At 37.4% G+C, this 26,734-nt stretch overlaps 1 protein-coding gene across 4 annotated transcripts in view; it reads right to left on the reverse strand.

Annotated features, from left to right (window-relative positions):
* The window catches only part of macf1a (microtubule actin crosslinking factor 1a), a 651,250-nt gene that overhangs the window by 9,641 nt on the left and 614,875 nt on the right, over positions 1-26,734 (reverse strand). For 3 of the 4 annotated variants that reach the window (XM_041213072.1, XM_041213071.1, XM_041213070.1), the window contains 8 exons: positions 26,403-26,565; positions 25,858-26,012; positions 21,702-21,776; positions 16,965-16,982; positions 12,611-12,728; positions 8,827-8,895; positions 3,460-3,671; positions 1,688-1,798 (listed from right to left, as the gene is read on the reverse strand). In XM_041213072.1, coding sequence (XP_041069006.1) covers positions 1,688-1,798; positions 3,460-3,671; positions 8,827-8,895; positions 12,611-12,728; positions 16,965-16,982; positions 21,702-21,776; positions 25,858-26,012; positions 26,403-26,565 — 921 coding nt within the window. The remainder of the gene's footprint in view (positions 1-1,687; positions 1,799-3,459; positions 3,672-8,826; positions 8,896-12,610; positions 12,729-16,964; positions 16,983-21,701; positions 21,777-25,857; positions 26,013-26,402; positions 26,566-26,734) is intronic. The other variant, XM_041213073.1, reaches the window with a different exon arrangement.

Genomic DNA, 26,734 nt, shown 5'->3' on the forward strand with positions numbered 1-26,734 from the left:
GCAGAGGCATTTCATTAATTGGGCTGTTCAATTGCTAATTTCATCAAAATATAGACACATTGATATAAACCATGAGAGCATAAAAATCAATGTAATTGTGATGATGAATCCATTGGGAACTTTTGTATATCCTAAGTAGGTGTGGAAAATACCACAATTACTTCTGTACCTCAACCTGAGAAATATAATTCAATCTGATTGCTCTGCAGTGTGAATTAGTGAACATATTTCAGAATATATCAAGTCAGGAAAAGACCCTGACATACTGAACTATTCTGGAGATAAAGCCTTTCAATTGTCACATGTATTATCTGTTAATGGATGTGGAGCACAGAGCTTGTGGAACATGACGAACAAACATGGTAAAAGCGGAGTCTGCGACAGAGCAATGGTATAATGTCAGTGAACCTGCTCCCTATTAGAAGTTGGTGGTAGGTTTAAAAAAATGATCAGACTTCAGAGAATGCATTCACACTTAAATTTCAGTAACTTCAAGACAGTCATCTCCAACTCTGCTTTGGTAATTCTATTTTCCATACTCTCCAATTATCCTGGATGAGTCCTTTCTTACCTATGACTTCTATCTGCTCCCTTGCAATTTCCTCAGCTGTGAGGATTGAGCTGTGCAGGCAGGGAGCTCTTCATGAGCACTGCCAGTGCTACTCCTTGATCAGCCAACAGGAAGTTGTTTTAGTAGCATGAGGTGGGACACTTCCTTCTTCCCCACAAATGTCAATGAAAATGAGACTACAAATGATTCACAGCATTAGGACTGTACTAGGGATATTTTTGTTAACAAACCTCAAATTCACAGCTGTCCAGTCAGGAAGCCAACCATGTAATTTTTAAGGTGCCTGCTGCATCTCCAGTACCAAGAATCTGCTGAGCATCTATTTACCAAATGCAAATAATTCTATTTATAATTAAATTTAAATGGCAATGTAGTTGGAGTAATTCTGGAATAGAAAATCTACTCGGGTAATCAAGATTAATTATTGCCCACAAATGATAAAGGAATTAAGAATCATATACTGAGATGTTCAAATGTTAGCAGTGTAACTGGTGATGGTCACAAGCATTAACAGTCACTATTTATTACACATTTTTCATGTTTTATTCTTTAAAGAAAAAAATCTATGGCATAGAGAGGGAGAGGAATGACTATGATGGGTAGAGTAAGAAGCACAATTTCCTTTCATATATATTTCTTAAAAATCTGGAAATAAGAATTAAGGGTTGGTTAACTATGCTTAAATAATACTATAAAACTGAATGAGATAAAGATTACACCAAAGAATAGCTATTTTCTTAACCAAATTTGGCTTTTAGTTTTATTGAAAAATTACTACTCAAAAAAGTGTGCAACTGTCTTTTTCCCCCAGAGGTCTAAGAGTTTAATAGATAGTTTATGTACAAACATGTTATTCCTAGCTCTTGTTCAATAAAAACATTACATGGTATTTTTTCTAATTCTAATACCCAGCACTAGAATTTAGAGAAAACCTATTTGAACAAAATACTATTAATTTTCAAATAATAAGTAATTTAAAAAGTGGATCCACCCACTTCTTGAAAGTAAACCACCAAACTGAATTTAGGTTTAACTGGGGAACAAGTGCCACTCACTGACCACTGCTCTGTATAATGTCAATTGTCTCTTGCGATTAGCTCTTGTTTTATACTGTACCTCAATGCTTGGGATCTGGAACACATGGGAGTCTAGGCACTTAGTGGGAGTAGAAGCTTTACTGTTTGTCAACCAAGGTTTGTCATAACAACGTGTGAAGGTCTGGGAAGTCTGTGAGGTGGAGAGGAGGGTAGGAAGAAGGAGGAGCAGATTAAAAACAAAATGGACAATGGATGGTGAAAGAAAAAGGGTTTAAAAGGATGGGTAAAAGAGAACAGGAAGGGATAGGGCAAATGTTAACAGAAAATTAACATCAAACAATGAAATGGTAAAGAATGTAAATAATAAAGATAAATTGAAAACTATAACAACCGAAACACAATAAGCTATAATGTAAACAAATTCACAAATTTCAAGGACAATGCACCCTTGTAAAATACTGAACAAGAAACTCTTTTTTTATAATGGTAAAATAAGATCAAACACAAGGTTGTTCATTTATTCAAAAAATATTAATTTACCAAAAGCTCCTGTCCCTCCTCTTCCCTTCAAACAAGAATTAGGTAAAAGCACCACCCACATTTTTGAGTCTCTGCACAATTTTGTACAAGTCCTAATTGGGTAAATTTAGTTGTTTGTTAGATAAGGGAAGTGTAGTGTCTAATTTACAAAAAAAAATCTTCATGAATGTTGTGGTTCAAAAAGAAACAAAAATTGCCCTAGAAAAAATAGAAGGGAGGAATCCAGAGTGTGGATTCAGACAGCTGCAGTTCAGGCTTGGATTTTCCCTGGCTCTGCTGACATCTTGCTGTACCAAACATTTATTCTTGTTCAGTGTAAGGGTGACATCATCATTTAAAAATAAGTGCAACAGAATAAAATGGTATGGGATTGAATACTGATATGATAGACACATAAGCTGCTCTTCTGAATAATGAGTATTAGTACTGAACAACACTTTCAATTGTTTTACAGAAAGACAAAGGAAGGATTTTGTTGTCCTGAGCAGATAGTGCTCTTATTTTCCTTGTTAACTGAAGTGGGCCTAAGCTATGATATCTTAAATTGCATACAACAATAGATGACTCCGTTATGACACCATCGAGATTTGTTTTCTGTTTCAATGTCTTGCTTTGAAGCAATTTAAGATTAATGAGCGAATATTCCAACAATGCGTCTTCTCTGCCGTCTAGTGATCAACCAACTGTGCATAGTTTTAAAAAGTCACATCAAGTTATCATGAATTTACGGTAGAAAAAGAGAATTGAATATATTAAGATATCAAGTGCCATATTCATTATTGACTTTAATGTATTTTGCATATTTGCTCTTCTCCGTGCAGTTTTAACTTAAAGACAAACTGGTAAGTCTGATGTCCTGCTAGTTTTGATTCAGCGTTATAAAGCCTTAGGGGATCCTTTAGTTGTTAAATGAATGACAAAAGCATCATGCTATACTAATTATAATATCTATATAAGTACTCCACAAAGCACTGTTAAAAAAAAAAGCTTTCAGTTTTATGGGTTCTGTAAAAAAAAAGAAATTTCTTCTGCTTTGTAGATCTTATTAAAAGTCATTACACCATTGCATGAATATCATAGCACAATTTATAACCATCTCTAATTCTCCCATGACATTGTCTGCAGCAGTAGTGACTGTACTTAAATGAAATCACATTCTTACTTAAAAATACAGCGAGTATATAAATAATACATAGATATTAAAATTTCATCCAATTGAGATTTTGGACAGCAGTCTGCTTTTGGACCTCTCCAACTAAAATTGAAGTGGGAATGTTAAAACATAATAGAAATACAAAAAAAAAAGCTTACCCTGCTTCCACTGGCTGGAGTTGCAGGTGATGATGGCATGGAGGTGCAACTGTGGTTACTGTGGCTGGCACTGGAGCTTGATCGGGTTGGAGATGCAGCCCTGGAAGAAGGCTTTGATTTGCGTCCCTTCATCCTGAAGGCAGCCATACCCTGAGAGGCTCCTTCTGGCAGAATAAACTTCTCCCGCAGTTCCAAATTGGTTCGTCCTCTTGCTGAAGGGAAAAAGAGGATAGAACATTGATACTGAATTTTACGCAGCACTTTCAGGAAAGGGAACCAAACAAGTCCATTCAAAACAGATATCCATGAAATCAACAACTTACATGACACACCATATTAAAAATGGAAGAATTGTTACAAAATTAGTGGATATAAACTGTAATTAAAATGTTGATCATGCAAAGCTTTTATTAAGTTTGCTTTTCAAAGCAATGGATTTTAACAACCTATCTTTATGAACTAAGGCAGATAATGTAATTTATATTCTTAAATTTAAGACAGTCAAGTACACAGTCTTGTTGCTACTTCTCTGGGTTCCTAGCAAGTCAGTCATAGGCTTATGATTAAAATCAATTGCTAGAGATTTTCCAATTTATTCAGTTATTGGATAAGATAATGGGTGAATGTTTTGTAAGAAGAGTCCTTATTTGAAAGGAAATGGATAGGTGGAAGGCCAGCCTGACAATGTCATTCTTACCATGCTACATGCACTTCTCTCATCTGATCACAAAGCAATATTATGATAATTCAAGAGATGTTCAGAGCCTGGATTGAACGACCTTCTCAGCTGGAGGGAAGAATGTGAGATAGGGATAAACCAGTAACGCATACACTTCTTAAGTACACTCTCCAGTGAGACAAATTGGGAGCCTGATTACTGCAATTATATTTATGGTCTAGAAAAACATATTAGGTCCTGGGTTACCATTCTGCAGTCTTTTCAAATGGATTAATAGAATTGGTATGGTCCCATCTCATCTCTAAGGAGTCAAGCTTTCTTCAAAAGAGTGAACAAGAATATCATGAAAATCTCTTTCAAAACTTGTATTAAAGACAGGATTTTTTTTAGATAGATCTAAAGTCCCTTCACATCAACAGTGATGTATACATCCAATCTACTTTTAGCTCAGTTTTATCAGATGTTGAATTAAGCTAACCACATCAATATTTTAAATTTAAAAACAGCTATGAAAAATACTTTAAAAATGAACAATTTAGGTTATAATGAAAGCTAGATTCTACAACTGCAATACTGCCACTTGATCTGCATACACAAATGAAATCTAAAATCAAACTATGCGTGAAATAATTTTTCTGTACGTCACATGTTACAGAAAAAAATCATTTCAGATTATAACAAAATAGCAAAATTAATGATATTTAACATAAATACATAGGTTATTGAAAAGTCAAGATTCATTTTTACTGTAGAACTTAAGGTTTGGTCAGGATGGTACTAGGGCATAATTAGTACAGTCAAATAGCATCTAAAAACAGGGACAGAAGTCCAAAAGGCTAGGAGTTGGGAGTTGCCAATAATCTCTTGGGAAAATTTTACATAACATTTTTATCGTAAAACATCATAAGTGTAGCAATGGCATGGATCCAGCTTAAACGGATGCTAATGAGCAGGTTCAATTACAAAACCAATGGCTTTGGTTTAGTGGTTCTTGTGTCTACATTTTAACGTGCAAATGATAAAGAACTTGAGTAATAGAGAATTTGATTAAACTAAGATGACAAAGAACAAAATACAAAAAGTGTAACAAACATATATCACCAAAATTTCAAAAATCTTTTGATAAACTGGGTAGAAAAAGTGAATATCAGAATCTGATCAAACAGAAATAGAAGTGGCAGTAATGGATTTTGCAATGTACAGGTTAAAAACAGAATCTTAGGAGCTGAGTGAGGAAATTTCAATGCATCCCATTTAGAAGACCATGTGTGTTCACAACACATCAAAGGGAAGGAGTGCGATATACAGAGGAAGACAAGGTATCAATGGATGAATTCTCAGTGCAATCCAAATTAATTACTTAAACAATGCTCAATAAATAAATTATTTTGTACTTTAAAAAAATGTATCTTTGCACAGGCAAGTGATTTTCTGCTCAAAGGATACTTATCCTCCATTGGTAGGGTGCATTACTGAGCCATGGACTTTTCTGTTAACAGTGATAAAAGTGCTTAGGGGAAAGAAAAATACCTATGTTGAGCTAATGTAGAGGAGGTAGTTTCACTAGCACCCGAAATGAGATTTTGTGCTTCCCTGTGGTCACCTTAGCAGACTGATTGGAAGTTGGTGAAACACAAAATGGGTGAGGTCAAGCATTTGGCAAAAGTTGGAGCTGATTTCCTTTACTTCATTCTTCCAAATCAAACAGTCACCAGTACCAGTTGGTTTCAAGATCATAGAGGATTTTAGAAAAGGAAACTAAACAGTTTTTAAAGGTGCAAAGTGATGATGTTAAACTACATCTAGTTCATTTTTAGCAAAAATAGTTTGTTTCAAAAGAACTCTCCTGGCATTATATACTTTCTGTTTGAGCAGGCACCTGCAACGTTTGATTTGAAACAAAAGAAAATATTTCAGTTCTTGAGGTAGGGGAAAATACAATGCAAGTAACATAATTTGGCAACAGTAATAAAGGATCACAAGAACTGGGATTAAGGCAATGCAACTAGTTGCAGACGTTGTAAAATACTTTCAGTCTTACACATATACCTGGGTACCTCTTGATTGCAAATGGAATGCCAATCCATTCATGTGAGGGGAATTATTCAATAAAATTCTGGGTTTTGTTTTAATTGACCTGGATTTGCAGTCAGCAGCAAAAAGCTGGCGATTACTGCTGACCTTGCAGAAAGCTACTCACAAGGATCTAGTGACCTCTGTGGAAGAGATTTCAGCTTTCCCAATGTTAATTTCATGCTGGCACCAGCTATAGGGAACCTCTGGCATCCAGCAACAGTGATGTCATCAAGCAAGCTGAGCAGCCAGTCACACTGAAGAATTCTCACAGGTAGCAACCAGGAAGTGAAAACAGGTTTTGTCCCCTCTTTTAAAGTAATCTTGCAGAAAACAGAATAAAGATTCGGACATACACATAGGATTAAGCTGGGAGCTGAAATGTCAAACTTTAAATAGAATAATTTTTATTTAAATAATTTATAATTTTTATTTAAATATTGCTGAAAAGAGAGACATGCTGCTGAAGCTTTTCATCTTGCACTCATCGGGACAACAAAAATTTCAAACAACAACAACTTATACTACAGGAGCAAAAAGGTGTCGATTGGTTGGCAAGTTGGCTTTGATTGAGCAATTTAAAAAAAAAAGTTTATGAATGTTTTGTCAAGGAATGGAGAAGTTTGACATTCCCCAGATGTAAAATTAGCTTTACAGGGCAAGCAAGATTGTTCAGCAGTAATTATAACTTGGTATGCCATTAAAATCCTAGTTACACCTCATTCAACAAGGTATAACATTTTCAAGGGGTTTTATGGTGAGAATAACAGCATAAAAAGTAAAGGTTCATGTTAATTCAGTGATTTCCAATTGGATTTCCACCTGAAAGGACTTCAACGATGCACCCTGTGGAGGAGCAGGAAACCACTGACAGCAGTTTTGGGATTTCCTCACTTAACTGCACATGCAGACGCCAGAAGTCACCATCAGTTTCACAGTTGTAATGATGGTGCACACTGGAGTTTCGGCATCATTACAACTGCAAAATCCTGGCTAACATATTTACCCCACATGCTGTAAATTCTTTTAATTTCCTTCTCACCCTTTTATATCATTGTTATTTATCTGAACCAGTCATTAAAAGAGGTGGCCACTCTTACTTGAAAATGCTTTGCTTTACTCCAGCTTTATTCATCCCCTAAAAACTCATTATATCTGTGTTAGGCTGATATCAAATGCCATTAAAGGGAAACAATCTCATCATAAATATTAAAGAGCTCAATCTTTGGTCACTCATCTGGGCCATGAAATATTCACAGAAGGTTTGAAGAATAACCTAATATAGAAGTTATATAGCTACATGAAAAAAAAAGCTAGTTAAGGTTATCCTGTATCCGCTCCATTTAAAGTAGAAAAGTGTATCATTACAGTTTTGGACTATTTCAGTGAAAGGGAACAAACGTAGAGCAGTTAGTGAGCAGTTTACATGCAATTTGGGATTAGTGCAATTGACACAGCACACAGTACAGCCTGGCTCCATGAATCAACTTGAACCAATTAACAACCAATCCATACTTTATTTCGTATCTTGCATCTTGCGGCTAAAGATACCTCAGTCTTATGATTGGGACTGGGAGCAAAAAGGATATCACTCACTGTAAAATAGTATCACTCACTATCCAAGTTATTTCCCCATCAGAAACAGGACACCGAGTTTACTTTGGTTAGGTGTGGATAGGGAGAAGGCTGTTATTTGGAAAGAATTATAGAGACAGACTGAAACAGGAATGTTGAGGCAACATTTTTTTTTGGCTCTAACAATTATTCATAGGTGAAAGAAATTGCACTGGATCATATTATTTGGCGATATACTAAACAGGCAGAATGCTTTTAATAGTAATTTCTCTTTTTGTGATAATTTGAAAAAATAAAAATAAAAATTGTTTCAGGGTGCTCTTTTCTTGTGACCAAGCTTGTGACATATATTAGGGTCAATCTATTAAAAAAATAAGCACATCTGAATCTGGAAATACAATACAGGACAAGAATGTCAGGGCAATGTAAGCCATCCAATTATGTTCAGTACTGGCTCTGTTTGATTCAGGTGGTTAGAATGTTAAGTGCTCTTCATTACTATATCTGAACTTGGCCAAGATTTAGAAGTTTCTATGTAAAAAAATATTAAGAATACAAAGGAAGTCCATCTCTTTGATAGGTCAGCTTTCTGACCAAACCACTTCTTGCTCTAGGTTTTGTAATTATCTCTTAGACCCATGGCCTTCTCTAGTAAGATATTCCACAATGCCATTATCTTTTGGGTAAAAGCTCCACTGGACTTTTATTCCTGTTTCTTAAGTTTTGTCATCTAGTATTTCAAGCATTCATTATAGTGAAAATTTTAATTGGATCAATTTAAGTTTCTTGATTTCTGCCTTGTCTTAAATCAAAAACACAAATAAAAATTGGGTATTTACTTGGGCAGAGTTCAGATTTGAGACTATGTAAAATAGCTTTTGAAGTGAAAGGCAGCCAATAAAGTAGTGAATTTTGAGAGCCTGGCTGTGGTACTGTGTGCAAAGGGTCAGTCTATCAATGTGGCTGAAGGAACAAAGCCAAAGCCATTCACAAGGAAGAGGAGGAAAATAGAAAGAGCTGGACAGAGAAGAATTGCCAACCTATTGGAGACTGACTGGAAATCGAAGAATTCGATTCCGAGCGTAACAATTTATTCCCTTGATGATGAACTAGAAAGAAATGACAGAAAAATCTGAAACTCAACCAGACAGACAGACTGGAAAAGAATAGCAGAGTCATTTACTTAGTGGACTTGCACATGTCAACACCTTAACCATTTTCCCTTCAATAAGTTCTCTTCCTTTCTGGCCCATGCTGACCAAAATAGATTTGGATTTTAAAGTAGCAATTAAAAAGACACAAAAGAACCTATGTAATGTTGTGCTCTGGAGCTCCTAGGTGCTCTGCCATGGATCAATAGGACAGCCTGTCAGTTTCAACCTCTGGTCTCAATCATGCTTCTCTTGAGGGGCATTTCCTTCATGGGAGGGAATCTAAATAAAGGGATCAGTGACCTTGATGTTGTTTTCTCCTGTTGGTCATGGGGAGACATTTGTGGAAACTTGGAAGGAAGTCTCCAAATGTTCAATCAGAAAGGGTTAAATTAATGAGGTTACAAAGAGAAAGTAAAAATAAATTAGGAACACAAAGCAAAATAATCACAGCAGGATAAGCTGGGATGGTTGATAGTTGACCAGAAGATACTATTGCAGCCTAAATTGGCATTAATCCCTGTGGAAATTATAAGAATTTTTAGGAATCAAAAGGTTAAGGGTTGAACATGGAAGTAGAAATGGGGTGTAAAAGACAGTTGCAGCATGCTGCATAAAACCAATGTTTTAACCATTGTGTTAGTTTATCAGAAAATCATATTATAACTATTTAAATTTGATTTTTACTTTGCAGGTTACATGTTTTCTAATGACCGTCCTAATTGAAGATGCATTTCTGCATGTAGCTCACTGTTGCCATTCATTTCACAATCTAGATGTCATAAGTTTGAGTTCCAGGTTGTCTTGAACTCAAGCTCATCAAGTTCATCAAACCAGATCAAATTTGTGGGCTTGATAACGACAATGACATGCCAATTGTTCCTTTCACTTCACTAAAAAGACCCTTTCCGTTTGCCCTTCAATTGGAAAGCAAATGTAGCAGTTTGAGTTGGCTGCTCAATTTTTACTTAAATCTTAATTTGGTTAAACCAAAACTGTGCAAATTTTTTTTTGAAGATATTCATTTCCAAACAACTAGGTTTTTCAATGAAATGAGAAACCAGCTGGCTTCAATGAACACAGCCTCATGTGTTTGAACATCTGAAATTCCTCTATCATCAATTGCAGAGAAATCTGCAACTGTTTGTCCCGATCTTTCAATTGAAGAAGGTAGATTGGCAGAGTGTGATCAGAGGGAATGATTCAAATAAAAGATTTTTTTGTAACTGATAATCAATAGAGGATGATGGGTGCAAAGGGGCAATTCCCTGATAAAAAGTTTATAAACAGGGTCTTTGAAAAGTTTGTTTTAATTAAAGATAGGACTTCTAATGATTTCTATCATACCTTTGGTGTCTTGCAAGCATGTGCAGGAATACAGATTTGCAGTATGTGCAAGAGCATCAAGTAGAAAATCATCTTCAATCAGACAGATAAAACAGATAAGAGCCTTAGCAGAGGAAATAAAAGGAACTTAAACAGTGTTAGAGAGTCAGACAACAGAAGTTCAGAACTTACAGTTTCTTATTTTAGCTAGTTTGAATATTGAAGTAATGACGTGTTTCTGAATTTATTCTTTTATCTCCAAGTTATCTGGATGTACACCCCAAATAATCATAGATTTACAGTGCAGGAGGCCAATTGGCTCATCATGCATGTACCAATTTTTTGCTACAGCAATTGAAAATAAATCCCCCTGCCCTGCTCTCCACCCCTTCCATTACACTACCCTGTATTTTCCTCTGTTTAAAATATTTAGCTCATCCTCCCTTAAGATGGGATGTTTTTGGTCAAAACACTTTGTACTCCAACAACTTACTGTTTAAAGGATTTTTTCCTAATCTTTCTCTTCACTCTCAGTGACAATTGATGACTCCCTTGCAATTGATTCTACAACCAGAGAACAATCTATTCACTCCATTAAAAACCCTAATTTTAAAAATCCCCTATTAAATCGCCTTATAGCTCTTGTTGATCTAGTGAAAATAGTCATAGTATTTCATTTCTCTTCTAGCTATAATTATAGCTTATTGTTCCAGAGATAAAAATACCTGGAAAAACTCAGCAAGTCTGGCAGCAGCTGCGGAGAGGAACACAGTTAAGGTTTCGAGTCCGAATGACCCTTCAACAGAACTAAGTAAAAATAGTAGAGAGGTGAAATATAAGCTGGTTTAAGGGGGGGTGGGACAAGTAGAGCCAGTGATAGGTGGAGATAACCAAAAGATGTCACAGACAAAAGGACAAAGAGGTGTTGAAGGTGGTGATATTATTTAAGGAATGTGCTAATTAAGGGTAGAAAGCAGGACAAGCAACGTACAGATAGCCTTAGTGGGGGTGGGGTGGGGTGAAGGAATCGAAAAAGGCTAAAAGGTAGAGATAAAACAATGGATGGAAATACATTTTAAAATAATGGAAATAGGTGGGAAAAGAAAAATCTATATAAATTATTGGAAAAAAGGGGGGGGATTGGAAAGGGGGTGGGGATGGAGGAGAGAGTTCATGATCTAAAATTGTTGAACTCAATATTCAGTCCGGCAGGTTGTAAAGTGCCTTTGCTTTTATCTTTTTGCTCCAGAGATAATCCTGGCAAAACAATTTTGTACATACTTTCTAGCTCTGATGACATTTTTATTGTTGGACACCTAAAAATGTAGAGTACAATAAATGGGGCTTAACAAATATTTTGAATAAATTGATCATTACTGCTTTACTTTTATTCTTGATCTTTGATGAAACGCAAGGTGTCAGCCTTTTTTATGGATTCATCCACTTGCATTTTCACTTTCAGGGTACTTTGTATTCGAGTGCCTACACCTCTCTGTTCATCCATCCTCATCCTTGCCTTTCCATTGAGTGTACACTCATATCTCTCAGTTTTCCTCACATCTATCCTCATTCCATTAACCTGTACTGAAGAGGAGTCATATTGGACTCAGAATGTTAACTGTTTTTCTCCACAGATGCGGCCGGTCCTGCTGAATTTTTCCAGCACTTTTGATTCCATTAACCTGTCTTTGCCTTCCTGAAATCTTTTACAATCCTCATCACAATTTGCCAAACCCTTTTGTGTGTTGTATTTCACATCCATTTATCCACCTCTACTTTACTTTCACCATGTGGAAGTCACTATTGTAAGTTTTGCAAAATTAAATTGTTGATGATTACAGGGAAATTTCAAAGCCAGTATAAATATGTTTTTGTGGCTTTTATTATATCCTGGTACTTGGGTGAAACATCATCATATTATTATACAATTCTCAATACTGCCTACTAAATGATACCAGCAAGAAACTATTTGTAAAACTGATTTCACAAAACAGAAGTTATATTTTCCTAAGGTATCCATCAATAAGAGTGAATGCCTTTCCTATCTGAAATAGGCAAGGGTATAATAAAATGAATTTCGGGATTGCAATCAAACAATTACAGCTTGTTTTCAGAAGTGGCAACTGTGTAAAAGCATTTCAAATCTGAGCTCAAAGCATTAAAATACATTCTTAGTACCTTCTTCATTTCATAATAAATGTTTACCACCTGACCTATAAACTGTATTGCACATTGGTGTACCATACATTAAATAGATAACACACCCCACAAAGGCAGAATGGTTCAAGAACTATTGGCAATGGTAGAGAAGATAAAGGTATGAGCATCCACTATCATTCGATCTTACCTCTGCAGGGGTCATTTTTCACTAAGAATTCATCCAATGCCATCCATCCTCCTCCAACACGGACCATTACGGTACTTCGCAGAATACGCACCAGGCGTAACTGCTGAGAATCCCCAAACTGTAGGATTAAAAAAATGCAACTTAATTTTGAACACCAGTAATTGCCACTTCTCAAATAAAAGTAACATACTGTGGATTCTTGAAAGCTGAAATAAGAACAGAAACTGCTGGAAATACTCAGCAAGTCTGGCAGCATCTGTGGAGAGAAACAAAGTCAACATTTTGAGTTGATTATGACTCTTTTTCAGAACCGGTGTAACTCCAGTTCTGAAGGAGAGTTATATTTGACTCGAAGTGTTAACTCTGTTTCTCTCTCCAGAGATGCCATGAAACCTGAGTTTCTCCAGCACTTTGGTTCTTACTGCCACTTCTCAGCTTCCCATTGGCCAACTGAAGTAATTTTTACCCGTTGTATATTCTTTCCCCTATCCTTTTGCTAATCAAGGGGATGCACTATTTTCAAACTTCTGCCAATGCTACCCCATCTGACTACTTAGTGGAACAAAAACAGAATTACCTGGAAAAATTCAGCAGGTCTGGCAGCATCGGCGGAGAAGGAAAGAGTTGACGTTTCGAGTCCTCATGACCCTTCAACAGAACTGATTTTTGATATCAGTTCTGTTGAAGGGTCATGAGGACTCGAAACGTCAACTCTTTTCTTCTCCGCCGATGCTGCCAGACCTGCTGAGTTTTTCCAGGTAATTCTGTTTTTGTTTTGGATTTCTAGCATCCGCAGTTTTTTGTTTTTAATGACTACTTAGTGGGTTGGCAGTGGGTTAAAGCAATTTACTTATTTCTTGTGCTCACAGATTTCTGTTCAATAACTGTCCCAATGCCAGACCTTAATTCAGAAAGCTAAAGCAGTTTTAAAAATAAGTTGGACAGTGCAATGACAAAATCATTGAAGCCTCAATATACCCTCTGGCGTGGTAATCCATGTCTGTAATCCTCCAAACTAGGGTTCCTAATCTCAACCTTGGAGTGCAAGAAATAGCCAAACACACGCCAGGGCCCTTCCACAGGGATTGCAGAATGATGAAAAATATTAAATAGTCACCATCATGATATTTGAAGGTGTAACTACAAAAAGATTAGAATCTTGAGATGGGATCTCACCTCCACACATTATTAAAAGGGGGGAAAACTCTTCTTCAGATTGGTCATCGGGAAACTTTTGACTTGTGGCATCTGAAAATCAGTGATGAACTAAACATCCCATTATACCAAATTTAGGGTTAACCCAAATGTATGTTAATGATTTAAACCAGCAGCTGTACTTTGTGATGAATTTTTAAAAAATTTCTTTCACATTTTGACCGCATACATTTTTATGTTTTCATCCTTCATAATATTGAACAACTGAAAAAATATCCTACAAAATTTGCAGGTTGGTTTAGAGGCTTCTAAGTTATAGAACTAAAAATGTTAAATTTTCTCTATTTTGATAAGAATATCCTTCTTAAAGGGTTAATTTCAGCATTAATTGCAATTGAGTTATACAAAGATACAATTTCACCTGTTTCATTCAGTTATATTGTACAATGCTGGTTTAATCCATTTAATCAATTTACCAGCCGTTCATTTCATGCGAGTGCCATTATGACAGATTTTATAAGGTTTCACCGTGCGTTTCATGCATGTGTATCACCTTATGGATTTGATAAATTAAAAAGGCTGCAAGTTTTACTTGCTGCCTTCAATGCAGCCCAAAATAAGCTTTGCAATACGACATATCTGTGGTATTGAAATGGCTAGAGAATCAAGTTTTATTATATGGGCACGAATGACAATTGCTCCACTCTCAGTACCTACCAGAATAAAATATGACTTCATATATGTAGTAGCAAGGGGCGTTCAATGGTAATGTGATGCATCGTTAAACTTTCAATAACAAATCTATACTATTTCTGCAAGTTACTTACAAATACAGTCCTCTGTCATGTAAGTTGATTTTCGTGCCGCTGTGGTCTGCAGTAATAAACTTACAACCCTGCATTTTTACCGCCATTTATGATGACACTACGTCTCCTTCATCCACTGCATTATAAAACCTTGCACAGGATTTTGGCTCTTACAAATAACAGTTTTGGTAATGTGGCAAAGTTTTTTGGAGGTTTAATTTCAAGGGTGCTGAATCTAAGCTGGATATAATCTTGTTGTCCCAGAACACATTGCATGAAGCAAGGCAATTGACAACTGGCAAAGGATTTTGTCTGTGCATATACTACTCAAATTTAATCTTCAAAGGGCAGCTCCAAATACTATCAAAAATTACATGATAATTGCATGATTTTTATTTATTTCACAAATAGCCCATATAATAAAATCAATAGCTCATGGAGAATAAACGATTACTGACATTCTTTCATTTGTCACAAAAATAACTGAAGTAACCAACTTACTCATTAGTCTAATGAATTGGTAGCCTTTCACAGGCATGAAAGAATTTCAATAATCACTCGTTTTCAATATGTTATTCCATAAATATTCATCAAACCATAAGGAATTGGAGAAAACCCATGGATCTCTTTGATTGACTGCTGTATAATGAAAACCATTCGCCCCAAAACAGAACTCTCAGCACAGTAACATGATGAGTAGAGGTGCAACACTTATTTAAAATAATCATGGGCTACTTCCTACTTGTAGACTTCAAATACATCCTTAGAGAAGGCAAACTTATTATTATTGCCTGGTGTTCCTTAGGAACAGTGTACATAAATTAATGATCAGAAAATTAAATTCAGAAACAAATAGGGTAAATGCACAGAATGTAAATGAACAGATCCAAATCTAAACCATGCAAGAGTTATCACAGAAATGACTAAGTGTGACGTTTTGGGGGATGGGCAGAATTCATTACCCGTTGATCTTAGGGTAATAATATGTGCATGCAGGTATAACTTTCATACCCCTACAACTTATAAAAGGGCATGCAAGTTGGTGATATGCTATCAAGTTGATTAGTGTGTTGGCAAGAAATCTGTCTCAGGGTAAAGCGTGCCACTAGACTTAAACAGCATTAGCCTGCTAATTTACTATTCCTACAATCCTATTGTCTACAATAAATGTAGACAATTGGAGACTTTTCAATATTTAATGCAGTATATTTTAATTTTAGCCGAATCAATACCAGCCATGGGATTTCTTGCATTATTAGTCATACTGAATAAATCTGGTAGCAAGAAATTCCCTTAATAAATATCACACAGTGTTTCTGAATACAGTCATTGCCTCTAATAGTAGAAGTACAGCGATATCACACATAGGTTCCTGCAGTGCACCCCAAGGACTGAGTTCAGACAGATACAAATATTCACTGTTGCAATGTTATAAAATTTTGGAATTCAACATTTTGAAACCCCTCCATAAATGACATGCATTTCAAATTCAAAATGCTGAATACTCATTACTTTAGTCCTATAGTAAAATTTTATATGATCTGAAATGCCCACGTAGTTTTGTTGTACATGCCTGAAAGATGCAGCCCCTCAAAACTAAACCAAACACTGTGTGATATAGTTTATTTTATATACATGAAGATTCGGTTTATAGAATCAGAAAGATTTTATAAAATCAATCCAGTAATCTTAAATTACACCCGACCTTCTAATTGACCTGCCCTCAAAACTTCATGCATACAGAGCAGACTACATTTAATTTATTAGTCAGTCAACAAGTTCCTGTGAATACCTCCAAAAATAGATCAACCACGATGTGGTAATGTACCAGATCTCTTGTAGGTTAAAGCTAAGAGAGCATCTGAAAATTCTCTCAACTGTCTGAAATGTCAAGCTGTTATTAGCCCAGCTTCACCAATTTCCTTGCTCCGTAAGTATTGATGTTACTGTTTAATGCAAGTGTTTAACATGAAAAATATGTTTGTTTCTTCACCCCATTAACAATTCTTAAAATATTATCAAAGGTTTCTACATAGAGGAATCAGAAACACCAAACAGGTTGCTTCAGTATTTTGTTTAAATGGTGAATACAGAAGGTATACTGAAGTATTGGTCAGCATGCAAACTTTTGGCACAAAGAAAATCTTTGCACTAATAGTTCTGTTACTGACATTATCTGCATGTTTAATATTTTTACTTCTTAGATATATTTCATAAGTAATCACTAGGATTTTGTTTCCTTTTTGCACATTCTGCCTATGTATGTTTGGAACAGTTGACAGAATCTTTCTAGGTGCTCTGTGGAAGACAGAAAGAACCATTTACATGCAGATCAAAGTGGACATTCACAGCACACATATGTCATATATTTCTTAGCACACAGTGCACTGTACCTGATTTCCAAGGAAGAACTACATCCAGCAAGAGAATAGGAAGAAAGAGAGAGAAGACATTTAGAAATGTGGTAAGCACATTCAAAAGTAAAATTCCATTGCAATGGAATACACACCAGTATACAACAGGATACAGTACCCAATTTATTAGACTTATAGCGATACAAATGACTAAATTCATACCCATTTCTCAGCTTCAACTTTGTACCAATTTTTACCAAATCAAATTGCTGTCTCTAGAATAGCTTGGCTGCATATATTACAATTGAAGTCTTTAATCTGTTTTGAATGAGTGGTTCTCACTTTGAAACTGCTTTGAAAGTTTTCCATATTCAATAAACTGTGCTATTCTTGAGTGAACAAGCTGAAAACCAGTTACTTCTCATGTGGTTGACAATGATTTTATTTTTTCTTCTTCTCATGGTCCTTGAGCGTACTGTACAATCAATATAAAAACAACCAAATATTTTTGGCCATTATTTCCACTCAGTTATATCTTAAATTATAGTTGGTCACGCCTCTGGAAACCTCTGATACCTATATTGAGAGTGATGGTGCCTTCTTTCCATCCTCTTCCTAACCTTCCCAAAATGGACATTCTGCTGACAAGGTAAAGCATAGCAACAGTGACCTTGCAGCTGGATAAGGAAACTAAATGTGACAGTTGGCAACATTTAGTGTAAGAACATTGGCAGGTAAAGCAAAATGTCCATACTGATAGGGAGCAATGGAGCTTTTCAATCACCTGTGCTCAGGTACAGGTTACTCCAGTTAAGAACTGATCGCTTAAAATGATTTCTTATTAGGATAAATATACACTACATATTTGCTTTTGAATAAAACCACAGCACTGGAAAGTCTCATTCTTTATAACAATAAATATCCATGAACAAGAAATTTATGATTGGAAAACTTACTCACCCCTAATAGGAACTGTGTGCATTCACATCAATTTGATTGCTTAATAGCAACTGCTCTGTGTGAGTGATGCCATCCAATTCAATTTACAGGAACATATTTTTGATATTCCCATATAATACAATAAGATTTCACAGTGTTATAGAGAGATGATCAGATGCTACATTCAGTTTTAATTAAAATGCTTACTTGTAGTTAACAAAAAGGGCAAAAGACTGACAGAAAATTGAAGAAGCAGAGGGTTAGTGGAAAGCTAACTGACAAAGGAACTCAAAGGAAATATATTTACATTGCAGCTGCTGGTCTCAGTCCAGTCAGGGAGAACCCTAGTCATATTGCTCAAGTTATCCATGGCTACAACTTGAACATGAACAAACATGCACAGGATTCTCTCTCAAAAATCAGAAATGCAATTGTTTAAGGGTGCAGAAATGGGAAATTTGCTGCTCTCTAAATTAAGAGCAGGTAGTTTGCAAAGTGTTCAGGGCGATATAATGCATCACTAAAACTTTGCAAATCTAGTTTGACACTGCCTCCACTCCAGGGAGTTTTTCTTAACTTCACTTTGGAATTAGGTAGTTCTCTGACTCTAGGTTCACACCCCTGGTTTAGCTCTGTAATTTCAAGTCTGCAATGTAAATGGGCCCTTAAACCACCAACTAATAAATCTTGTACATGTTGCTAAATTCTTCCATGTTGATAAAATCTTAGCTATTGATTAGTACAGAATGTTCAATATCTTTGAGAATTATTAACTTCAAAGCAGGCTGACTAGCTAAGCTTACCATTGTGTAAAGATGGTGCTGTTAGAAGATACGAAAGCCGACCACGCACACTAAGACCTCTTCACCACGGAAAAGCTGCTTCAGTAACATCTAGAGCACCATAAGTGATCCAGTATACATTTCTCCTTGTTGGCTGCAACTTCTGTCATAGTTTTTACACTAACAAGTATCCCTACTGTATCTACTATAGGGGATAATTTAACAGTAAAGCTAAAAAGATTACAATAAAAGTTCAAAACTGTCAGCAAATATGTTATGTCTAATTAAGGTTAAGGAAACTTTGAACCAGCTCAGCCATCAAACTGATATAAGTGCCAGGTGTGATATCCAGTTTGTGCTAATTACTGCTGGTGGAGTGGTATGGGGGGCATTGGCCTTAGCACCTATGGCTTATGAAGGGAAGAGTGTCAATCTTTCCTGCTTCTTACTGATATCCAGTGACCCACTTCTGGAAGACATGCATATGGCCTACAAGTGCAGCTCAGTTATGCCGCCATCCTTTAAAGGACTGGTGTACCATCACTCACTGTTGAAACTCACATATGAATAATAGCTGCTACAGTAAGTGTTGGGGGAAAAAGTACTCGTGGAAACATATCCAAGGAGTCAACACTTCATATGGGGACGAAGGAGAGTGGGGAAAATTGAGAAAAATATACAAGTCATTTACAGACACTGATATTGCAGTTTATGTTGTTATGTGGGTTACTGGGTTTATTTTTCACTGTTTATTGACCTCTCAGATTTAGATTCAGCACAATGTTATTGAAGTTATAAGCTTGATATAAACAGTATAGTTTTCTACTAATAAACATTAGTAAATCAATAAAGTAATACAGATGGAGTATCAAAACCAGCAACTTCAGGACTAAGTTTGTGCTGGTTTTTGGAGGCAAGGTGATAGCTGGCTTCAGCCTCATGCATATTGCAAGATGCCTGCTCCAATCTGCTTAGCCCCCCCTCATGAGTCTTGTTTGGTCCTAGAGTCTGGCTATTTCCCTCTGCCATGTTGCTACTTTTCATTCTAAAGGTCATGTAAGATATAGTTTCCGTAGGTGGTTACAGGTGCTGCTTATCTATCAGTAAGAGGAAACTGCCAGCAGTACTTTCTTTCATCAGTGATACCTGCAGCAGAGCACTAATAGTGAGAGTGGCACCACGTTGTGACTAAGGTTCAGGTTGGGTGTGCTGGGTTGGGTTGGGTCGGGTTGGGTCAAGGGTCGCTCTGACCATTCGGAACGGGGGAAGCGACAGAAGTGTGATACCGAATGAAGTGTTTTGTTCTTCATTCTACTGTTGGCCAGAGGGAACATTTGGAATTTTGCTTTCTAGTTAATTATTTAACTAAAACTAGCAGAATAATACAAATCTTTTGGGGGCTGAATGCTTAAATTATTCAACTTTTAATTATGCACTTGTCTCCAGATAATGAAATACACAAACTCCAATGGAAAATGAAATAGGAAAGTTCTTCAATTGCAAAAGAACATGCAATTATATAAAAAAAGACTGATTGTGTTCAAAGTGCGGCATAATCCAGACAGTTGGATATGTGCAAACTTCTAAACCGTGATTGCTCATAGTTTGTAACACAATCCCCAACATCTGTTAGTCTTCAATAATTTAGCTAATTATGTGCTACAGTTCTTTGGGATAGTTATGCCAACTGAAGAATTATCCAATTTGCTTATATTAAAAGCAGTAAAATGTAATCAAGTTATGTAGAAAATGTAAACCTTTTTATACTTTCTGTATCTTTTTAATACCTTTTCTATACTGTGCGTTATGAATTCCTTTTTATGTGCATTTTGTAGTTTGAGTTCCTGGTAGATAAAGGGCTAATTTTGATGTCTGAAGAAGTATTGTCTGCATGGCTTGAGTTAAACAGAACCACATGCATGGAAGAATTATTTGTGTATTAAGGGTATGCTATTTGGGTCATAACTATGACTCGTGACCATGGGTCGTGATCACAATTGATGAGTTAATCTAAGCATTCACAGACAGATAACAAGATCAGAACACAACACAGGCTACAGGGGATACAAATAAGGAACTTGGAATTTAATCACACAGAAGACATAGGGAGAGAAAAGAGGAAAAGGGTCACGAGCCATGAGTCAGAAGGAAGCAAGAACCATCCGAATCAGGATATCAGGTGCCTTTGTTTATAAAATATAACTTCTGTTGCTGAATAATCTGTCCTGATAGCACAGCAACAATTGTCTCCTTGTCTGAATTTTATTGTCTGGTCTCTGCATCTCCTATACATTCCTTCACAAAGAGTAAGACAACCATGGCTATGTCCAACAAAAACTTATCTGCAGCATAAGTCTAGTTTTGAACCCTCAAGTATCTCTTCAGATAAGGCAATAATCTGACCAAGGCTCAAAAGTTTTCAAGCTGGTGCACCTCACAGGAGCTCATCTGTCAATGAGCCATTTTTACTCTGAAAAATACTTTACTTTGTAACTTAAGATTGATTATCTCATTATTTATTAAAATTAATAGCAGTTACATTTAAACAGAACACTTCCAAATCCTGTATGTAGACACAATGCTGTACTTAATAATGACAAGCAGCAGAGATGATGAGAATTATTCAATTGTTTAGCAGCAGATCTTAGAGCTTTAGAAAGTTTGTTGATATGTTCTGTGGCTGAGCAGATGACGTCTGTTTAATCATCTACACATTAAATGTGTGCATTTGCCACAGCTGGATTACTTTAAAGAATACACAGAATCCATACCACACATATATAACTTCATTCATTTTTAGAAACGTATTAGTGTTAATGATCCAAAGTTTCAAACAATTAACCATGACTCACCATTAACATTAGCCCATTTAAAATATAAACTTTTAAAGTCAAGCAGATTACACGTTACTTCCTCTATTAGGTTCACCCCAAGTATAATAAAAAATTGCTATTTTAATTTTTTTAATGCACATTTATACTTTATAGAACAGAATAATTGGATTTTTATTTTTGATTTAAAATGCACAAAAAATGAATGTTTCTTTTAAACTTACTCTGTACTTGTTTTCTCCAATCTGCTCCACCTGAAATCGTTTTGCACATTTACATTGTGCCACCTGCCGTGTCACCTACAGAGATTTTTAAAATTAGAAACTAAAATTAATCAAAGTGTGCCACCTACAAAAAGTAGTTTTATATTATCCATTAGCAGTATGCGATAGCTCCCAAGAGTGAGTCTAACTTCTTTTACATGAAAACCACCATCTCAAATCCTAGGCCTAACAACCTTCAGCTGCTTCATCAATGTCCTTCCTCCCATCATAAGGTCAAAAGTGGGGAGGCTCGCTGATGATTGCACAAGCTATTCCAGTACAGCTACTGGCATTTACGCTTGGCCTAAATAGCCAAGTGGTTATGGTACTGGGTTTGTAACCCCAAGATCAAGAATTCAAATCTCACAATGGCAAACTATGAAACAACGTAACTTCATCTGAATAGGAACAGATGGAAACGGGTTTGTACTCGAAAGAGTTACTGGCATTTACCCAGCTATGTGGAAAATTGCCCAGGTATGAATGATACACACACAAAAAAACCCAGAACAAATCCAACCTGGCAAACTACCACCCCATCAGTCTACTCTCCATCATCAGTGAAGTAATGGAAGGGGTCATCAATAGTGCTATTAAGCGGCACTTGCTCACTGATGCCCAGTTTGGGTTCTGCCAGGACCACTCAACCCCTGACATCATTACAGCTTTGGTTCAAACATGAACAAAGGAGCTGAACTCCAGAGGTGAGATAAGAGTGACTGCCCTTGATATCAAGGCCGTGTTTGACTGTGTGTGGCATCAAGGAGCCCTAGCAAAACTGGAGTCAATGGGAATCGGGGGAAAACTCTCTGTTGGTTAGAGTCATACCTAGCACAAAGGAAGATGGTTGTGGTTGCTGGAGGTCAAATCATCTCATCTCCAGGACATCACCACAGTAGTTTCTCAGGGTAGTATCCTCAGCCCAACCATCTTCAGCTGCATCATCAACGACCTTCCTTCCATCATAAGGTCAGAAGTGGGGTGTTCGCTGATGGTTGCACGATGTTCAGCACCATTCACGACTCCTCAGGTACTGAATCAGTCCATGTCCAAATGCAGCAAGACCTAGATAATGTCCAGGCTTGGACTGACAAGTGGCAAGTAACATTCATGCCACACAAGTGTCAGGCAATGACCACCTCCAACGACAGAGAATCCAATCATCGCCCCTTGATGTTCAATGGCATTGCCATCAGTGAATCCCCCACTATCAACATCCTGAGGGTTACCATTGACCAGAAACTGAACTGGAATAGCCATATAAATACTGTGGCTACAAAACCAGGTCAGAGACTAGGAATCGTGTGACAAGTAACTCACCTCCTGACTCCACAAGCCTGTCCATCATCTACAAGGCACAAGTCATGAGTGTGATGGAATACCCCCCACTTGCCTGGATGAGTACAGCTCTCAACACTCAAGAAGCTTGATGCCATCCAGAACAAAACAGCCCGCTTGATTGGCAAACCATCCACAGCCGTTCACTCCCGCCACCAGCGACACACACTGGTAGCAGTATGTCCCATCTACAGGATGCAATGCAGGAACTCGCCAAGCCTCCTTAGACAGCAGCTTCTAAACCCACAACCAGAAAGCATTTGATAAGGTGCCAGATCAAAGGTTATTGCGGAAAATAAAACTTATTGTGTATGGAGTAATGTATTATTAGCCTGGATAGAAGATTGGCTGGCTGGCAGAAAACAGAGTATGCATGAATGGGTCTTTGTCTGAGCAGCAGGATGTGCCGAGTAAAGTCCTGCAGTGTTCTGGGGTCTCAACCTGTTACAATTTTCATCAATGACTTAGATGAGAGGAGCGAAGGCATGATAGCTAAGTTTGCAGACGACAGAAAGATAGGTAGGAAAGTATGTTGTGAAGACGACTTAAGGAGTTTGCAGATGGATATGGATAGGTTAAGTGAGTGGGAAAAAAAATGGCAGATGGAGCAATATGTGGGAAAATGTGAAGTTGTTCACTTTGGCAGGAAGAATAAAAAAGCAGAGTATTATTTAAATGGAGAACAACTGCAGAATTCTGATGTGGAAAGGGATCTAGGTGTTCTCATGCACGAGTCACAAAATGTTAGTATGCAGGTACAGCAATTAATCAAGAAGGCTAACGGAATACTATCCTTTATTGAGAGAGGAATTGAACATAAAAGTAAGGATGTTATACTTCAGTTATACAGAGCACTGGTGAGACTGCATCTCGAATACTGTGTGCAGTTTTGGTCTCCTTATTTAAGGAAGGATGTAAATGCGTTGGAGGTGGTTCAGAAGAGGTTTACTAGATTGTTACCTGGAATGAGTGGGTTCTCTTATGAGGATAGGTTGGACAGGCTGGGCATGTTTCCACTGGAATTTAGAAGAGCGAGCTGTGACTTGATCGTAGTATGTAAGATCCTGAATAGTCTTGACAAGGTGGATGTTGGAAGGATGCTTCCTCTTGCAGGTTAGATCAGAATTGGGGGCATGGTTTTAAAATTAGGCATCGCCCTTCTAGGACAGAGGTGAGGAGAATGTTTTTCTCTGAGGGTTGTGCAACATTGGAACTCTCTGCCTCAGGTGGTGGTAGTAGAAGCGGGGCCGCTGAATATTTTTAAGGCAGACGTAGATAGATTCTGATTAGGCAAGGGTGTTGGTTATCAGGCTAGATGGGAATGTGGAACTCTAAACGCAAACAGATCAGGCATGATCTTATTAAATGGTAGAGCAGGTTCGAGGGGGCAAATGGTCTACTTCAGCTTCTATTTCATATGTTTGACCTCGAACACCTAGAAGGACAAAGGCAGCAGGCACATGGGGCAGAATTTCGGCAGGCAGGCAGCCGAACCCTGCTGCCGAAACGGGGCCGCCGCCATTTTGAGTGGGCGGGCCAATTAAGGCCTGCTCAGCAGCCTGCCCAACAGGAAGCGCTATGCAATTCCTGTTCCGGGGGGGTGGGGGTGGGGGAGGAGGGAATCCCCAACTGTCAAAGAGCACACTGCTCCCTGAGGCAAAGTCCTGTCTCAGGGAGTTTAGTGAAAGGTAAGTAAAGTCAAAAAATAGAGACATTTAAAAATTAACATGTCCCCCTCATGTGACAATGTCACATGAGATGGGACATGTTGATAACAAACTCAAAATTTATTACATTTTTACAAAATGGTAATGAAACTTCATCCCGCCAGTGGATGAATTTCATTAATAACTTACAGGCTGCTGGGGCTCCTGGCCTGCCCGCCAGCCTTCAGGTTGGCTGGGCAGGGCATTTAACTATCTTAATGAGCCTGTCAATGGCCTTAATTGGCCACTGACAGTTCGGCCGGTGGACTGCTGATTTCGCTGTCCGTCCGCCTTCCTTAAGATTTAAATGGCCCGGGATGACGTCGGGGATTCCTCCCGATGTCATCCCGTGTCATTTTCCCCTTGGTGAGCGGGCCCTGCTCCCAAATCGCCGAGGGGAGAATCCTGGCCATGGGAACACAAACAGCTGGAAGCCTCCCTCCAAGAACTCAGCATCCTGACTTGAAATTATATTGTCATCCCTTCACTGTTGCTGCGTCAAAATCCTGGAAGCCCCTCCCTAACAACAAGGTGGGTGTACCTACAACACATGCGTTGCGATTCAAAAAGGCAGCTCACCACCAGCTTCTCAAAGGCAATTAGGGATGAGCAATAAATGCTGACCTAGCTAGCAATTCCCACATCCCATAAAAAAATAAAAAAAATTGCATGCTATGGTATCAAGGATTATCATTTGCAAGAGTGAGTCATGCAAGGCAGTTGCATCATATATAAGTTACTGGAATACAAGTTACCATGGTCTCCCACAGCTTGGTTGATTGCTTTTGGGGCCCAGCAAAGCTGGGAGGAGAATGTGGCTGATGAAGTGCATTAAGTTATACCATGTCTAGATGGCACAGGTTTGATGGATCAATGGTGCTTTCCTATTCTTTTCCGTTTGTGCATAACCACTGCTATTCCTAATTCACCATGCAGTGCAGAAGAACTTCTGTTGTATTTCATTGTGAATGCTTTCTCTTTCTAGTTTTAAATACTTTCTTGTTTTTGCTTCTTAACCCAAACACAGGACTTGTACATCGGCTACATTGAAGTAAAAGCAGTGACCGATGTACCTCATCCTCAATTTTGTCAGCATCAGTAACAGGCCGATATGCATCTTTATTTGGATGAAGTGCAGCCACAAATTCGTAGTAATCAATGTAACCATCTCCATCCCGGTCGAAGATGTCAGCAACAGCAGTCATTTCCAGTTTGCTGGTGGGGAACTCTGAAATGCAAAAAGTTGGATAATTTTATATGATTTTCACTAGCTTTCAAGATTTTCTTGCCTTAAATCTTTCTTACCCTGTAATCACTCAGCCTTCATTCCGAGTCCAGGCCACCAAAAACAAAGATCTGCAAATTGCTAAGTGGTCATTTCTGAGTGAAGCCTCATCCTACTACTCTAAACCAAACCATGCAGCAGTGACAAGCTGCTTAATCAAGGTTCTGATATGGATGGGCATATTTTTGAACAAACTATCCGTTTTAAAGTTAGCTCACCTCTTCATTGTAAACCAATTAGAGCATTCATTCCAACGAAGAAAAAAGTTAAATCTTACTCCAGAAGAACATTTTATAATTTGAAGAATAAACTTTATAAAACCATTCCAATTACTTGAGGACAGGATTCCATCAATGAACTCCTGTCTTGTGATCTTTCCATCTTGATCCTTATCAATGCGTCGGAAAAAGTCCATTACGCGGGACTTCTTATGGTTCATCCATCGCATGTATTTCTTCCGCCAAACATCAAAGTCAAAGTTGGCAAATTCTTTCAACTGAAATTGAAAGAAAGGTTTCAATGGAAAATTGAAAGAAAAAATCAATTCAGAGCCAATAATACTGTGCAGGTTGCACAGTGCTCTCAAAAAGTATTTTTTTTAAAAAAAGGTTTCCATAAAAAAAAGTTTTAAAAATAACATATGGGATCGGCTTTTTTTTTTAAAT

This window comes from Carcharodon carcharias, chromosome 19, assembly GCF_017639515.1.
Source record: "Carcharodon carcharias isolate sCarCar2 chromosome 19, sCarCar2.pri, whole genome shotgun sequence".
NCBI classification, from domain to species: domain Eukaryota; kingdom Metazoa; phylum Chordata; class Chondrichthyes; order Lamniformes; family Lamnidae; genus Carcharodon; species Carcharodon carcharias.